Consider the following 19,044-nt stretch of genomic DNA (forward strand, 5'->3'; position numbering starts at 1 on the left):
GGACTTGCGTTCTGAGATGGTACAGTTCCTGAACCAGGTGGTGATGCAGTTACGTAGGAAGCTCTCCCCTGTAGAATGTAAGGAGGGTGGAAGCTGAACCTTGCTCAACCTCCACAGGAAGTAAAGGTGCTGTTGGGCCTTCTTGGCAATGGATCTGGTGTTGGGGGGACCAGGAGAGATCCTTCACTGGGCGCACGCCAAGGAAATTGGCGCTCTTGACGACATCGACGGTGGAGCCATGGATGGTCGGGGTAGAGTGGTTCCCCCGGGCTTTCCTGAATTCGACCACCAACTCCTTTGTTTTGTTGATAGTCTCATACTAAATACCAATCCATTCTTTTCTCTCCCCTTGCTGGTCCTTGCTTAAAATTATTTTTACCTCACAGTGTAATTATAATTGCCCTGAAGATGTAAAATGAGATGTTAGTTACGGCTTGAATTGAAGAGGTGCTAAAGATTGGTAAGCCATGGACAGAGGGAAGATGTGAAGTAAATGTCTGCCCAGTAATGCCCAATTTGTAAGGTTAACATCAAGGAGATAAGTTTTACAGCCAACTATGGGACTCAACAGTCATGTTCTCCATAAATCAATCAGACACAACTAATTTCTGCTCGACAACTGAAAGTGTTTCCTTTACTTGGAAACTTGACATGTTTCCTTTTGAAGAGCAGGAGATGGTCGAATTCATTTCATTTTCAGGCATTCTGTGTTGCTTCCTGACATAACCCAGTCACTTCAGTTTGTATGGGTGTTATCCACTTTTCTAATATCTTTGTCTCAAAAATCTCATTAAGAGTTCCCTTTTATCTGGCTGCTTTCCAATTAAAATAGTGGCTCCAAGATCACAAAGAAATTTACCATTCTTGTTGCCCTCTGCAACTTCACCACAGCCTCAATGTGCTGCATGAATTCTCACAAGAACTTGACATAATGGTAGACAATTGAGGAGTGCAGTGGAACAAAGGGATTTAGGAGTCATGGTACATAATTCTCTGAAAGTTGAATTACGTGGATAAGGTGGTAAAGAAGGCATTAAATAGGTTGGCTCTAATAAATCAGAGTATCGAATATAGGATTTGGGCTGTTATGTTGAAATTGTATAAGGCATTGGTGAGGCCAAATTTGGAATATTGTGTACAGTTTTTGTCGCCAAATTACAGGAAGGATATAAACATTATAGAGAGAGTGTAGAGGAGATTTTACGAGAATGTTGCCGGAGTTTCAGGGTTTGAGTTAAAGGGAAAGGTTATTCCCTGGAGCGTAGAAGATTGAGGGGTGATTTGATAAGTCCCATTCCTCAAATTATAAGGGGGAAAGATAGAGTCAATGTGGACAGGCTTTTTCCACTGAGAGAGGGGGAGATTCAGATATGAGGGTATGGATTGAGAGTAAAAGGGGAAAAGTTTATGGGAGACATGAGGGGGAATTTCTGCACGCAGAGAGAGGGTGGTGGGGTTATGGAATGAACTTCCGGCAGAGGTGGTAGAAGATATTAATATTTTATATTCCTGAAGTCTTTTATCAAACTACTTGAATCATCTTGAAGCTTATTGATTCAGCCCATACTTGTATATTGGTCAAGCAATATGCATCAAAAGTTCTGTAAGTCATGCTCTCAAGTCCAGCCATGCTAATGGTTTAATTTCATAATTTTTGGAGATATATGGACGGGAGAGGTGTGGAACCAAATGCAGGTCAGTGGAACTAGGTGGGAGAAAATGATCCGCAAGTACTAATAGGGCCAAACTGGCCTGTTTCTGAGCTGTAAATAGTTATATTGTTAATAAGATGCATAAGTATCCGAGGTGAAGGTGATCGTTGAATTACAGTGGTCTTTATACTCAATAGCTGCACACAAAACCTGACACGTTTTATTTTTCTTTAGTTAGGGCAACACAGGACCTCACACTCCCAAATGACCTGGATTCAGTTCTGGGCTCGGGTAAGGAGTTGGCATGACTTCCCTGTGACGAGTGGGATTTACTTGAGTTGTCTGTTTTCTGACCCTCAACCTCCCTCCCATCCTCAGTATATATTGGTGGCAAGAGAATCAGTGAGAAGTTGATGGTTCTGTGAGAAAGAATACATTACAGGACAATAAGTTGAGGAATGGGACTTACAATTAGGTTCAAGTTACTGAAGTGGTAGGGCAGCATTTTTCCCAATTATATGCCACTGTGCTGCCCCTGAATAGGTGATCAAGAATCATTCAGGATCTCTTTCTTAATCCATTAGCCAGAGCCCACTACCTCTACATGACATGAATATTCTTACAACCTTCCATTCAACATTTATAGCCCTAAGGATACCTTCCATTCAACATTTATAGCCCTAACGATACCTTCCATTCAACATTTATAGCCCTAAGGATACCTTCCATTCAACATTTATAGCCCTAAGGATATTTTATATTCCTGGAGTCTTTTATCAAACTACTTGAATCATCTTGAAGCTTATTGATTCAGCCCATACTTGTATATTGGTCAAGCAATATGCATCAAAAGTTCTGTAAGTCATCCTCTCAAGTCCAGCCATGCTAATGGTTTAATTTCATACTTTTTGGAGAGCTAGGACAAACTAATGCAATAATTTGAGATATATGTGCAACTTTATGTGAGGTAACCTGCCATGCAATAATTTAGAGAAGAGACGGCACTCCACTGCATTTTGATCTACACGTGTTGTAGTTTAATGTAGTTTATACTTATTATTTGTTACTGTTGTTTCACATCTCCTTCTGTTTATGACCATGCACTCTCAGCCTCAATCATTCATTCTCATTCTGTGTTGACACGAGATGTAGCATGCCATTTTATAGTACATTTTCTCACAAAATATGAGCTATCTGTACGAAGTGATTATCTTTATTTCACATCAAACTGTGCTCTTCGGGAAAGAAAACTAAAGAAATTTGGCATTCTGGGTTCATCCCATTTGCCTGTATTTAGTTGGCAGGGTCACAAATGGCAATGAAGAAGTGTACAGGGGGGAGATAGATTAGCTCGTTGAATGGTGTATTGACAACAACCTTGCGCTTAATGTCAGCAAAACTAAGGAGATGATTGTGGACTTCAGGAGGAAGTCAGGGGACATGACCCAGTCCTCATCGAGGGCTCAGTAGTGGAGAGGGTCAAGAACCTCCTGGGTGTCAACATCTCCAAGGATCTGTCCTGGAGCCTCCACGTTGATGAAATCACAAGTAAAGCTCACCAGCGGCTATACTGTGTGAGGTCTCTGAGGAGACTTGGTCTGTCACTGAAGACTTGTAAACTTCTACAGGTGTAGAGAGTAGAGCATTCTGGCTGGTTGCATCACTGCCTGGTATGGAGGCACCAAATCTCAGGACAAGAATAAACTCCAGAGCATTGTTAACTCGATCTGTGACATCATGGAGACTGGACCTCACTCCATCGAGGACATCTACATGAGGCAGGTTCTTCAAAAAGTAGCCTCTATCCTCAAAGACCCCCACCACCCAGGACACACCCTCTTCGCACTGCTACCTTTGGGAAAAAGCTACAGAAGCTTAAAGACAAGCGATCAATGGCACAAGGACAGCTTCTTCCCTGCTGTCATCAGATTCCTGAATGATCAATAAAGCAGACACTGCCTTACTTTTCGATCACTATTTTTTTTCCATAGTAATGTTGTAAGGTAGTTATAATATAAATGGTTCCATTATGATGATGCTACAAAACACCAAATTTCATGACTTGTTCACAACAACAAATTCTGATATGCTTCTAAACCTTTCTTTTGAATGCAGTAATTGTACCCCAGGTTTCTAGTTTCTGCATGAAGCTCTTTCCAGATACAGGCTGCCCCCTAAGTGAGCCAGGCATTCGTTACCCAGAGATGACCTGTAACTTGTTCTAGATTTCGCAGCTAGCTCTGTGGATTCAGTGATACAGCATGGAGACAGCTTTTGAACAAAGAGTCCATGCGAACCATCACACCCCCATTTTTAATCCAACACCTTTCCAGTTTTATTCTCAACAGATTCCCATCAATTCCATCCACCTACCCTCCCTCTATGAATCCACAGAGGGAGCTGAGAACAAGTTACAGGTCCTCTCTGGGTTATGAATGCCTGGCTCATGAACACCCTGTACATATGAATGAGCATTTGGGAGACTGGTGGAGAATAGTCCAAAAGGTTAAAGCTCTTGGGATTCTGGGCAGGTTGGCTAATTGGATCAAAAATTGGTTTGGTAAAAAGGGGTAATTAGTGATAAACATCAACAATCTTGCGCTCCACATTAGCTAAACCAAGGAGATGATTATGGACTTCAGGAGCTAGCCAGGAACACGACCCAGTCCTCATTGAGAGTTCAGTAGTGGAGAGGGTCAAGAACCTCAAATTCCTAGGTGTCAACATCTCCGAGGATCTGACCTGGAGCCTCCACGTTGATGCAATCACAAAGAAGGCTCACCAGCAACTATACTTTGCGAGGTGCTTGAGGAGATCTGAAATATCACCAAAGCCTCTTGAAAATTTCTACAGGTGTACTGTGAAGAGCATTCTGGCTGGTATGGAGGTGCCAATTCTCAGCACAAGAATAAACTCCAGAGGGTTGTTAACTTGGCCTGGGACATCACAGGCACCAGACTTCACTCCATCGAGGACATCTACACAAAAAAAGTGGCCTCCATCCCCAAAGACCCCCACCAATCTGGCCATGCCCTCTTCACTCTGCTGTCATCAGAGAAAAGGTACAGGAGCCTAAAGATGAGCACAAGGACTGCTTCTTCCCCGCTGTCATCAGATTCCTGAATAATTGATGAACCAAAGATACTGCTTTACTCTTCCTGCACTATTTGTTTTATTTTTAAGTTTATTGTTGTAACGGTGGTACTATTTGTGACATTAATGATATGGAAAACAATTTAGAGGAATAAGTTCATAAATGAGATGAAAAGTGGTGTTGTTGACAGTCTTTGATACAGATCAATACTAATGAATTAGTCAGATGGGCAGAGAAATGGCAGATGAAAAATCCTGATAAATATATGGTGTTGCACCTTGTGAGTTATGGAACCTACATAATGATAGGTCGAACCTTATGGAGTATGAAGGAATGGGGGGTGGCAGCACAGGCAGATAAAATGACACACAGGACAGACCTTTCCATTCGGTCTCTCCCCTGCTTGTGTGTGTCTTTCTCTCTCTTTCCCTATCCCTGCTTCCTTTCCTCCAGTTCCCCCCTTCCCTCTCCATTCAGAGAGCTCTCCCCTCCCCCATCACCTACCAGCTTTTTTCTCTCTACCCTCCCTCCAATATCCACCTAAGACCTGTGGCCTGTTTGCTTCATACTCATTCCTTGAGGAAGAGCTCAGGCACAAAACGTTGGTTAAATATCTTTGCTACATCAAGAATACTGCATGACCTGTTGGTTTCTCCAGCACTTTTAAGTAGTGAACTACAATCACAGATTTTGTTGCTTTAACCAGCAGTTGATACTTGGCTTCATTAACTGGGGCACTGAAGATAAGAGCAGAGATGTCATGGTACATGTTTATACAACATATGTTGGTCATATTGTGATGTTATGGGTTACCATCATAAACCAAGATTCCTGCTGTTTGCCCTCTACTAGAATTCCCTGCAAACCTTCTATAACATCCTTTACCAATTTACCAAGTCCCAGAATTGTAGCATATCGTCATTGATACAACTGGTCTATTTCCCTCAAAATTAACTTTCTTGTGGGTACTCAGTCCTCTAACGTGCAGCTGAGCCATATGTAGGGCCGTAAACTTGGCTCTGTCTGGACTCTCTGCCACCGTTTTCAAAGTGGAAATACAGAGATATTTCTTACTTCCAGTTGAGTTTGGTTTACTTGAACAGGAGGAGCCTGAAGAAGATATGACTCTTTGTTTAACAATTACAAGGAGTTGGGGGTGGGGGTGGGGGGGGGTGTGTGATGATACGCTGCAGCACATCACTCGGCCAACAGGTGGCCTAGAGACACAGCTCCCAGCCTAATGATATCTGACCACCGGGGGGGGGGGGGGGGGGGCCTAGAGACACGTCACCTGGCCTAATGACATCCAACCACCAGGTGGGCCCAGAGACCCCATGGTATAAAGCCGAGGCCCCGACCGTGTGCTCTCTCTCTCTCTCTCTTTCTCTCTCTCTCTCTCCCCCCCCTCTCCCCCCACCAGGATCACGGTAAACACAGCTAGCAGCCAATTAAATAAAGCTGTGTTGCCCCAAAGAGTATTGTGCCTGTGTTTTCCTTCGGCACAGCCTGCCACGGGGGGTTGCGGGTGGGGTCATAATTCAGGAAGATATTAAATATAGTATCCTCCTGAATAAAATCACCCAGAAGGTGGTTCAATACACAAATGTGTTGGAAAAACTGAGCAAGTCATACAGCATTCCCTGCTGCCTTCACCCAGAAGCAAACAATTCTTAACATATTTACTAAGCATCAAGATGGGCAACTGAATCACCAAGCGACAGAAAGCTACAAACCAAGTGGTGGAAAATAGGAACAGTACAGATAGATAGGTACCCTGTGATGAGCACAGACTTTGTGGGCCAAGGGGCCTGTTTCTGTACATTATAACTGTATAACTCTATGACTTGACAATGGTGGTTCTATGGACCAAGACTGCAAAGAAGATTGGAGCTGAAAAGTCTTCATAATGCAAGATTAGTTTGAATAGACAACTTCTCATTATAAAGGAGACAACCTGAGCAGTTGGGATGTGGAGGGATATCAGACTTCCCTGATGGCCACTATGACTGCATTCCAATTTACTAGCCAGAAGGTCAAGATGATCTGCTTTTGGGGACAAAGCATGGTAACCTCTTATTAAATCAAGTGCTGCTATGCAATATGACTGACCATTTGGCTTCCCAGATTAAAATCATCTCCCCACCCATGCCTACTTCTTCTGTTTTTTTCTCTGCTCTAGTTCATTATCAAGTCTCTTGCCACTGAGTCATAAAGTCTCACATTAAAAAAGCTTCCACTGATTGCCTCAGCTCATTAGCCGTTCCCCAGCAACTGTAATAAACTTAATAGCGGCTTTACCAGTGGTACAGATGAATCAGTACGACTTCTGTTTATTTGCACAGAAACTGTTCACAAATAAGTGTATTAATAATCATATAAATAAGCTGCTTTGGGAAAAAAAATCTATAAAGCACTTCAAAATATACATTTAAGTTAGAATATGCTCATGTAAAGCATTAACATTGATTTATAAGAAAATGACTGCTGAGATATAAGGTGATTTACTCATCCAAGCAAGCTAATATTAACATTTGCCTGTACTTCCTATTTAGTTGTTTTTGGTAAAATCATATATTTTTTTAATGCAATATTTATAGTTAACCTAAGCCAGAAAATGTAAAGTTGGGTTAAGCTAAGCCACAAAATGTAGAGTTGGGATGTTGCCAGCAATAGCTGAGTGCTGATCTTTGACATACATACGTGGGTCATGGAGTTATACAATGGAAATGGGAGCTACAGTCCATCACACTGATAATGGCCTTTACCTCCACACCACCCCCCCCCCCCCACCAAGAGACTGAATTTTTAACATTAAAGGAGATAGGTTTTCATGTACAAAAGGATCATGAGTTTTTCCACAGTTTCGGAGGACCTGAAAGTTCCTCACAGACAAGGAAACATTTTGGCGGAACAATCGTTGATGTAATGAAGGAAGTGCAATCATTCAGCTAGAGAATTGAGGACAGTTTTGTTCTCCTCACAGGAAAAAAGAAAATAGTTCACCAGACTTGTTTCAGACATGGCAGATTCACAAAATAGAAATTAAGTAGAGTTTCCAGATAAAGGGGTCTTCCGTCAGAAATTTTAATGTAGTTTCACTTTCCACAGATGTTGCCTGATCTGCTGAGTGCTTTCAGAATTTTCTCTTTGTTTTTTTTTTGAACAGACTTGACTCGTCTTCTCAAAGCTTTGGAAGAATGAGAAGTGATTGTAGCAGACAACACAAAGATGGAGGCATTGTGGATAGTGTAGAAGGTTGCCGTGGGTTACAACAGGATGCAGAGTTGGGTACAGAAGTAGCAGATGCAGTTCAATCTGAAAAAATGTAAAGTGATTGGCTTTGGAAGGTGGAACACAAAGGCAGCGTATGTGGTTAATGGCATGGTTTTTAGCAGTGTGGAAAAGAGGTATCTTCAGGTCTAAATCCATAGATCCCTCAAGGAAGCTGATAAATTTACAGGGTGGTTAAGAAGGTGTATGATGTGCTGGCCTTCATTAATCAGGGGATTGAGTTCAACAGCCATGAGATAATGTTGCAGCTCTGTAAAACTATGGTTAGATCGCATTTGGAGAATTGTTTTTGTTCCTGTCATCTTATTAGATCAAATTTATTACCATCATCCAATTGTACAAGTACAACTTGACGAAAGAGCATTATTCAGTGTAAAAATGTGCAAACACATTTATAGACATAGCACACAAGTGATTTCACATCACATAGAGGAAGGATATGGAAGCTTTAAAGAGGGTGCAGAGGAGATTAACAAAGATGCTGCCTGAATTGGACAATGTGTCGTTATGAAGAAAGGTTGACCAAACTAGGATTTTTTTGAATTTAGAAATATAGCATGGTAACAGGCCCTTTTGGCCAAAGAGCCCACACTGCCCAAATACATTCATATGTACAAATTAACCCTCTAACCCTGCATGTCTCTGGAACATGGGAGGAGACTGAAACACTTGCAGAAAACCCATGCAGATGCGGAGAAAACGTACAATTTATTTCAGACAGCGGTGAATTCAAACATGGGTCACTGCAACTGTTATGCTCACCGCCACATTAACCGCGCCGACTTTTCTTTTATGAGCAACGGAGAATGAGAAGCGACTTAATAGAGATGCATAAAATTATGAGGATCATAGATTGGTTGGATAGGCCCCCACCTTTTTCCCAGGATTGCATTGGCCATTAGTAGAGGCCATCTGTTTAAGGTGTGGAGGTATGTTTAGGGGAGATGTCATAATTATGTGGGGTTTTTTTTTTACACAAGGGGTGGTGGGTGCCTGGAATGCATTGCCAGGGGTGGTAGTTGAGGCCGGTACAATAGGGACATTTAAAAGACCTTTAGACAGGCACATAGATGTAAGAAAAATAGAGGGTTATTGGCTGAAGTTAGGAAAGGCTGGACTTATTGTGGAGTAGGTTTAAAAAGGTGAGCACAACATTATGGGTCAAAGGGCCCCTACTGTGCTGTAATGTTCTATGATTTAATTGAGACTTGCAAAATTAATCCAGATTATATTTCCTCTGTTTGACAATATAGAAGTGTCAGAATAATGGGATTAGGACAAATAAGAAGAGTAATTCCTTTACATAGTTTGTGAGGAATCTCTGAAATTTCCCCCCCCCCCCCTTCGAAGCTAAGCCACTGATTTAATTCAGTTCAGTTGGTTTATTGTCAAGTGCATTGAAGTACAGTGAGAAAGTTTGTTCTGTGAGCAGTCCAGTTCACCAGCCCATACAGAGTACAGCAGTAAATAAAAACAGCACAGAGTATAAAAGTTTTGAGTTATTGAAAGGTGGCAGTTAGAACAGAGCCAAGGCAACTTTGTTTGACTTGTGTGAAGTTCTTTTAGGAGCCTGATAATGGCAGGAAATAAATTGTTCTTGAATTTGTGGTGAGTGATCTCCCACTCAAGAAAACTTCTTCTTGATGGGAGGAAGAAGAAAGTGGCCAGGGACGGATGAGTTTTTAAAGACATTGGCCTCTGTTCTGACACAATGGGAAATGTTCATTGAGTGAGTGGAATCAGGGAGGGGGGGGGGGTTGTGGATCTTTTATGTGATGCTCTGAGTTACATTCACAGCTCTGCAGGTTCTTGCAGTCTTGAGTTGTTAAAGGAAAGGCCAAGAGATTTCCGGATGTTGATTAAATGAGAGCTATGGAAATGGAGAGGAAAATGGAATTGAGATTGAAGGTCAGCAAGAGTAGGGTTACGGGGCCAGATAGCCCACTCCAGCTCCTTACAGAAATGCAGAGATGACCACATCACAGATTTGAATTTCTGGCCCACCCTTCACAAGGTGCAGGATACTAAATTATAGGGTGCCCTTGCAAACTTCAGTCGAGTCCAAGGTTAGGGAGAGGGTTAAGGGTCACAGGCTTGATCAGGCTAGGACGGGGAGGTGAAAGAAAGAAAGCCCAGATTTGGAGGTGGGGTTGGATGATCAGGTAAGGAAGCATAAGTCAAGAGTGGGGATTGAGAGCAGGGCTTCCAAGATACAATTTGGAGCAAATTCAAGTGCCTGTGGACCTGGTCTGATTACAATTGCCATTGGGGTGAGAGGCCCAAGATAAAAGGTAAATAGGGTACTTACCTTTGTCGTTAGTTGGGTTAGAATCCTGGAATACACTCTAAAAACCTACTACTCCTAGTAGTGCTCAATGATGATTACACAAGGAACAATGAGACAACTGATGAAGAATCACAGCCCTAAAATCCGTAAGCCTGTGGACATTTAACAGCAGCTGTTGGAATAGCTGCGTTGCTGCTCAGCAGACCCAGGAGACAGGAGAGCAGAAACACAGCACCGCTCCGCAGGGTCCTACTGCCCGGCCATGACACCAACAGCTATGTACAGGCTTTAAACAGCATGTTAGGGGAGCCAATAGTGTTTTCTTTTAACATCCTGTAACCACGAATGTCTCTGACCAAGATGGTGGCATCTGTGCAGTGGACCACGAGGGGTTGCAGACTCCACGGAGCGGGGCACCAGAAATGGGAGAATACCCACCATGAGAAGGTGAAGCCCGGGAAATGACCCGACAGATACAGCAATGAGCTCTTGGAACCCTTCTCCATTAACAATGCCGTGAAGCAAGGCTGCGTTCTCGCACCAACCCTCTTTTCAATCTTCTTCAGCATGATGCTGAAACAAGCTATGAAAGACCTCAACAATGAAGACGCTGTTTACATCCGGTACCACACGGATGGCAGTCTCTTCAATCTGAGGCGCCTGCAAGCTCACACCAAGACACAAGAGCAACTTGTCCGTGAACTACTCTTTGCAGACGATGCCGCTTTAGTTGCCCATTCAGAGCCAGCTCTTCAGCGCTTGACGTCCTGTTCTGTGGAAACTGCCAAAATGTTTGCCTGGAAGTCAGCCTGAAGAAAACTGAGGTCCTCCATTAGCCAGCTCCCCACCATGACTACCAGCCCCCCCACATCTCCATCGGGCACACAAAACTCAAAACGGTCAACCAATTTACCTATCTCAGCTGCACCATTTCATTGAATGCAAGGATCAACAACGAGATAGACAACAGACTCGCCAAGGCAAATAGTGCCTTTGGAAGACTACACAAAAGAGTCTGGAAAAACAAAAACTGAAAAACCTCACACTCCTGTTCAGCTCCGAATCATGGGTCCTTTACCGGCATCACCTACGGCTCCTAGAACGCTTCCACCAGCGTTGTCTCTGCTCCATCCTCAACATTCATTGGAATGACTTCATCTCCAACATCGAAGTCCTCGAGATGGCAGAGGCCGACAGCATCGAATCCACTCTGCTGAAGATCAAACTGCGCTGGGTAGGTCACGTCTCCAGAATGGAGGACCATCGCCTTCCCAAGATCGTGTTATATGGCGAGCTCTCCACTGGCCACCGAGACAGAGGTGCACCAAAGAAGAGGTACAAGGACTGCCTAAAGAAAGCTCTTGGTGCCTGCCACATTGACCATCGCCAGTGGGCTGATATCGCCTCAAACCGTGTATCTTGGCGCCTCACAGTTCAGCGGGCAGCAACTTCCTTTGAAGAAGACCACAGAGCCCATCTCACTGTCAAAAGACAAAGGAGGAAAAACCCAATACCCAACCCCAACCAACCAATTTTTCCTTGCAACCGGTGCAACCGTGTCTGCCTGTCCCGCATCGGACTTGTCAGCCACAAACGAGCCCGCAGCTGACGTGGACATTACCGTTCCATAAATCTTCGTCCGCGAAGCCAAGCCAAAGAAAAAAGAAGTCTGTGGGCTCCTGGATTCTGGCTCACGGGAAGCAGGATTCAAGATAGTGCTGAGGGAAAGAAGGGCTGTGGAAGGGCCTCGAGCATTTCGGAGGTTTGGATCTGGAGCTCAGATTGTCAAGATGTTGAACAGGAATCTGTGAGGCTGCAGACGCTGTGGGGATGGGGAGGGGGGGGTGCTGGAGGAGAATCCCCACACACTCAGTGTGTCTGAAAGGACTTGTAATGATATGTTTCCTCCATAGTTATTGTTGGTCACTGTATATATGGAGCTGGCCCGTCCACTGTTGACTCATACCCTATGACTCCTCCCCCCCTGGTCTTAGGCATAAAGATCGACCACCTCTCCCTTCCTGCCATTCCTATACCTGGATCCGAGCCAGCAAGGTTCTTCTGTTTATTAAAGCCTATTGTTCCCTCTGCCTAGTCTTTGTGGTTACTGGTAGTGTGATACAGGACTCTCTTTTGCTTCTCCTTCTCTTATTGTTAGGGGCACTAGGCAATGCTCATGGCAACTCTTTACTTACCTTACGGCAGGCAAAAGTTAATGAGTTTCCTGTACATTACATTTTTTTTAGATTATTAAATGGCAATGAAAGGAATCTTGAATCTTGAAAATCGTCCTTGACACGAGGAAGTCAGGGATTTTAAAAATGTTAGTTATGTTGATGTTGGAATAATTAGGAGGAGGATCTAGGCCTTTTCTGTCTTTCAAAATGGTGGTGCGGGATTCTGACTTCCTTTGTAAGGGCAGAGGATAATGAGTTTCCTGTGTCTCCAATATATTATACACACCTTAGAGATGAGAGCTCTACCATTGCTACATGGCAACAGTAATGTTTGAAATGGTCTCTAATATATGAAAATTGATGAGTACTTTGAAAACCTAGCACTGATTTTACTGATGTCATAAAAAAATACTTCCATGCAAAGAGCTACTGGAGCATGGAATTAATTGGTGGTTGATGAGTCTGAGATAATGAATGCTAAATGCAAAACAGAATTCCACACGAGCTGGCTGAGGATGAAAGTATGTGTGCAGTGAAACTGAACTTCAATGTATCAAACATTAATGTTGATTTTATTTTAGTTAAGCCACAACTTAGATATTAAAATATTTGTACATCTTAATGGGCAAATTTTACAATGAATGCTTGGAATATTCATTGCTTACCTTTATTTGGACAATCACAGTAGCTAAACCTGGGGGCATCCCTCCCCCGCCATCCACAGCCTCGACAACAAAAGTGTAGCTTGCATCTGGAGTATCAAGAGCTTCATAATCCATGGACTCTAAAATTGACAGTTCCCCTGTCCGTGGACTGACAGAAAATAGCTTTTTGACATCCGCAGTTCTGATGCGATATGTTGTATTTGGACCAAGGTCAGCATCTGTTGCCTGAAGTAAAAGAAAATGATAACAATCAGTCTGGATCTGTTGATCGGTTCTGCAGCTTTATTATCAAAGATTTTATGAGAGAACATTTTTTTATAAGTAGAATTGATTTACTTATCTATGAAGCATTATAGTCCCAAGGCAGAAAGGAAACATTGCTCATTTAAATATTACAATAAACACTCAATAGAAATACCATTGAAGTTAATTGGGATTAAAATCTATGGGAACATTTAAATTTTGAAGAGAAACAATTGGAAGGACATTTTGAACAAATTCTAAACAGATGCCAATCAAAATGGGAATTAAGAATAATTTTCATGTGGTTACTTTATACAAAATTTAAAAAAAACTGCTGTGGAAACTTAGCAGTTCAGGCAGCTTCTGTGGAAACAAGGTTTACAAAAATTTGAACTTTGCAGGGAAGTAATACATTCAGGCAATCGTTACAAACCAGATATTGTTTTTAATCCATGCATTTACCTCAATGATTTCTTAGCTCCAATTTTGGAGCTCTCACCAGGGTTTAAAATCGAATCATAACATCATGAGTAGCAATAGCGGAGGTGCAACTGAGGCCTATTTCTGCACCCATGTCTTATGGTCTGGATTAGCCAGGACATCAAAGGTTATGGGGAGAAGGCTGGGCATTATTTCTTTCAAATAATTGAATTTCAAATTAAAGGATATAATTAATTAGTGGCCATTTCTATTTCTTGAGTGACATCTATTGAGATGGAACTCAAGAAAATCCCAATTTCTGGTCTTGAAAACGAGGGGTTGCAAGTTTGTTCCTTGCTGGAGCCTCATTTCTGTGAGGGGCGCTTGATAAAGTGACGACTTTCTGTCTTCCTTATAGTAGACAATGTTAAAGAATTTCATGTATGTCACATTCTAAATGTAGTATTACGTGACAAGAATGGAACTTTTACCTTTTTACTTTTACATTCAAGTATTTATTGCAGTGAGCACTGAGAAAAGGAACAAATCAAGTTGAAATTAATCATCACCATTTCTCCAGTGCAAGGAAATTTTGAAAATCTACAAGGAGGTCAGGCATTTGAGGAAAGTGACATCCAGAATTTCCTGCTTGCTGTGAACCATCCATGGCTGTCAGCTGGAAAAAGTTCAAACATCTTTCCAGTGCTCCTCATCCAAGGTGGGTATTAGATGTCAGCACCACCCTGAGTGGCTAGACACTGCTTGACAAGCCGAGGTCTGGGCAACTCATAACACCATATGGAGGTGAGGTGAACGGGACAAATTTTCCCAAAGAAGTATCTGAAGAAACATTTGACAGCAGGCCCTCCTTTACATGATTGTCAGGATTATGATATCAGAAATAGCCAAAAAATATCTGGAGAGTGTTCATGGGGACACGAGGAGAATTAAAAAAAATTTGGATTAATTAATCGAGATGGATGGCTGTTGGTATCATGGACTTGGTGAGCCAAAGCCCCTAGTTCCTTGCTTCATGATTCTGACATGATGTCTTCGAAAGAAATAAATCAAAACTAAAACCTTTAAAAATACTGGAATTTATTTAGTTTGTACAATGCAGCTTCTAATAATTTTGCTTATTCCCTCACAGCAGATCTTCTCCATTCAAATAAAGAAGCCATTGTTCCAGTACCAGGTACATCATCTGACATGTTCAGTAGGCAGACTTGCCAGTGTGAGTTTTGGAGAATTGCCACAACTTCATGCTCCACTGCTGGACTTTACTTGAAGAATAATATGGTGCCCTTGGGGAACATTTGTGAATCCAGAACTTGCTGGCACTAATCCAGATAAATGCTGGCAGATCCACATGGAACTGATGGCAATTTTCTGAACAATCCAACCCAATGCTTCAGGTCAATGACCATTGATTTGAAATTGTTTCTGTCATTCAAGTAAAAAAAAAAATAATTCACTATCTTTTAAATGAAAACTTATCATATAAACATTTTAATTTAAACATGTAAATTTGAGATAAATTCCACTGTATTACTGTTAGCAAGGTACTAAAATTAAGTATGACCTTGAAATACATGATAGAGGTGCATCAAATATGATCAATTTGAAAGGCATCAAAAGGAATCAGTCAAACACTTTCAAGCAAGGATAAATTAATGTAGAAACTTCTTTTGATCCAAGGATTATTGCAGAGATCAGTACTTTTACTTGGTTGTTAGCCAAGGTGTCAACAGCAATGAAACTGCCTTATTATTCCAGAATTTCCAGTTCAGTAATAATGTATATTACAAATGGCCACTTTCATCTGCAGCAGTTATTTCCCTGTCAAAATCGTGTAATATTGGACTAACATTAAAAACAATTAAGCCGTAATTGAGGCAATGGACCATATTTGACATTTCATGTCATCAAGCTTGATGACATTGTAGACAGAAAGCAACAACAAAAAAATGTGTAAAAGCTTGGCTACGTTGTCATTTTCCATCTCCTTCCCACTCTTGAGTGTCAAAATTACAAGATGTATGATAAAAGCTGAACATTTTGCCAGGGAGACCTCACAGAACAAAAAAAAAATGCTGCTAATGTAGAGATGATTATTCTGTCTTGATAATGGATTACAGAAAATGATGCCCAGAGTGCTGGCTGGGTGGTACACAAGATGAGAACGCAGTTTCTAAGTCCTCAATTGGGACTGAAAGGTGCATTGCAATCTGTATCTGGCATCGAACCCGTGACAATATTACATATAGTTTCAGGAGATTGAGTGTAACATAAAAACACAGTGTGTTCCAGCTTTTTACTTTAAATTTGGATGAATGCAGCCATAATTCTCACATTGATGACAAGTTTAGTCATAAGAATAAATGTTAAACCAATGAATTCTTGCTTTGAAATAATTTTCACTCCTGGTAAATGTCTCGTCATGTGTACTGAAGTACAGAAAGAATCTCAATTTTGCATTCTATCTAGTCATTCCAACTCATGCAATGATAACAAATATGCCTACAGTAGAAACAGTATAGGGTAAATGAGGCAACAATTACATAGTGGAGGGACAGAGAAAGTACAAAAAGAGTGCAGGGAATAAAGAAAAGTATGGCTATAAAAGATAGTGCAAGGACATCACCTTTTTGCCAGTGTGAGATCCATTCTGAAATGTGGTGCTGAAGTTGAATGCCCTTGCATTTATTCCCTCCAGCCACCTCCCCAATCCTTGCATTAAAAATAGGAGCAAGAGATGGCCACCTGGCCGCAGAGGTGTATCTAGAGTATGGCAGGCATGGCACATGCCTGGAGCACCACTTGAAAGGGGGGAGCGCCACTTGAAGGGAGCTCCCCCTCGCCCCACCTGCTCAGCGCAGCTGCTGCCCCGGATATACAGGAAACACACATCTGTGTTTCCTCTGCTCTGTTCTCATCCTCCTTCCTCGTCCTAACGTTCACTCTCTATTATGCAATACCAAATACAACATGGCAGCCACCAAGGCCAGCTCTCGTGAGAACTCCTTGTCACCCTTTATTTTGGTACCATAGGCACTAATTTGTGTAAAATTGCCCCAGTCTGGCCCATCAGGTCTGCTCCACCATTTAACCATTAATTTTTCCTTTAGGCCAGTGGTTCTCAACCTTTTTCTTTCCACTCCCATACCACTTTAAGTAATCCCTATGCCATAGTTGCTCTCTGATTGGTAAGGGATTGGTAAAGGTGGTATGTGATGGAAAGATAAAGTTTGAAAAACACTCTTTTAATCGTACCTAATTGACTTGTTATGTGCACGGTTTCATAACTCTAAAGGAAATGAGCCAATGACAAATTTTCGCAAGCAAAATATTTCAATAACAATTGGGTCTAGAGCAGTGATTCTCAACCTTCCCTTCCCACTCACAAACCACCTTAAGCAATCCCTTACTAACCACAGAGCACCGATGGCACAGTGAATACTTAAAGTGGTATGCGAGTGGAAAGAGAAAGATTGAGAACCACTGCTGTAGACTGATCCCTTCATCTCTGGAATTAACCTTGTGAACTTCCTCTGGACCACCTCCAAGGTTATTATATCCTTTCTGAAGTGACAAGTCCAGAACTTAATGCAGTAGTCCAGGTGCAGCCTCACCAATACCTTGTACAGTTTTAATATGACCTTCCTGCTCTTAAATTTAATTCCATTAGCATTGAACAACATTCCAATTGCCTTCTTGTAGCAGCTCTCTAAAACTCTGGTTAGATCACACTTGGAAAACATTATTGTGTTCAGTTCTGGTTGCCTCAATATGCAAAGGTTTAGATGCTTTGGAGAGGCTACAGAGGTGATTTAACAAGATGTTGCCTGGATTAGAGATCATGTCATAAGAAGCAAGGTTGATTGAGCAAGGGATTTTTTTATTTGGAGTGATAAAGGTCAATAGGTGAATTAATAGAAGTATATAAGATTATGATGAGCCAATAAAGGGTGGGCAGCCAGCACCTTTTTCCATGGAGCACTATTAGCAAATACCAGAGGTCATCTGTTTAAGGTGTGTGGTGGTAAGTTTAGGGGACAGGTCAGAAGTAGATTTTTCCTCAGTGAGTGGTGGGTGCTTGGAATGCATTGCAGAGATTAGTGATGTAGGCTGGTGCAAGAGGGACAATTTAAAGCCTCATGGATATGTGCATGGATGAATGAAAATATAGAGGAGTAAGGGTGTGAGGTAGAGAAAAATTAGATTGTTGTGGAATAGGTTTACATTGTCAGCACAATATTGCTGGCTGAAGGGCCTGCACTGCACTGTAATGTTCTCGACTCTTGATCATCTCTTGCACCTACAAACCAACCTTTTGTGATTCATGTGCAAGTGCTCCCAAGTCCCTCTGCACAACAGCATGCTGCAATCTTTCACCATTTAAAAAAGGTAAAGGTTCCATTATTGTACGTATACTACATTTAGAATGTAACATGCATGAAATTCTTTAACTTTGTCTACCACAACGAAGACAGAGAGTTACCACTTTGTTAAATGCCCCTCATAAAAATGAGGCCCAGCAAAGAATGAACTGGCGACCCCTGGTTTACAAGGCCAGTGATCTAACCGCTGAGCTATCAAAGCCTCTATAATTTGATCTTCCAAAGATGATCTCACGTTTAACAACATTATACTTCATCTGCCAGATCCTTGCCTATCACTTAACTTATCTATCCCCATGGTCTGCACAATTTGCTTTTCCACTTCATACAATAGAATCAATAACCTTAGATACATTATACACAGTCCCATCTCCCATATCATAAATGCAGACAGTGAACTGTTAAGGACTTGGCACTCCACTCAACTCACACTGATTGCCAATCAGAGAAACTAACTAACTCTTTTTCTTCTACTGCTTAACCAGTCCTATATCCATATTAATATATTACCCTTCAACTCCATGCATCCTTATCTTATGCAGGGTCTTTATGCTGCATCTTATGGAAAGGCTTCTCGAAATCCAAGTATACTGTCCCATTTATCCACCATTCGTGTTATATCCTCAGAGAACTGCAGTAAGTTTGACAGTCATGACCTGCTCTCCCTGAATCCCTGTCCGATGGAACAATTTCTATCCAGATGTTTTGGTGTTTTTTTCCTTAATGATAACTTCAAGCATTTCCCTGACTACAAACATGAAGCGAACTGGTCTACTGTTACCTGGTTTTGCTCGCATCCTTTTCTAAACAGTGGC

At 41.9% G+C, this 19,044-nt stretch overlaps 1 protein-coding gene across 1 annotated transcript in view; it reads right to left on the bottom strand.

Annotated features, from left to right (window-relative positions):
- pcdh15b (protocadherin-related 15b) overlaps window positions 1–19,044 on the bottom strand; it is a 568,726-nt gene that overhangs the window by 266,887 nt on the left and 282,795 nt on the right. The window contains exon 19 of the mRNA XM_069899399.1: window positions 13,167–13,391. Within this exon, the coding sequence (XP_069755500.1) occupies window positions 13,167–13,391 (225 nt within the window). The remainder of the gene's footprint in view (window positions 1–13,166; window positions 13,392–19,044) is intronic.

Source organism: Narcine bancroftii, chromosome 10, assembly GCF_036971445.1.
Source record: "Narcine bancroftii isolate sNarBan1 chromosome 10, sNarBan1.hap1, whole genome shotgun sequence".
NCBI classification, from domain to species: domain Eukaryota; kingdom Metazoa; phylum Chordata; class Chondrichthyes; order Torpediniformes; family Narcinidae; genus Narcine; species Narcine bancroftii.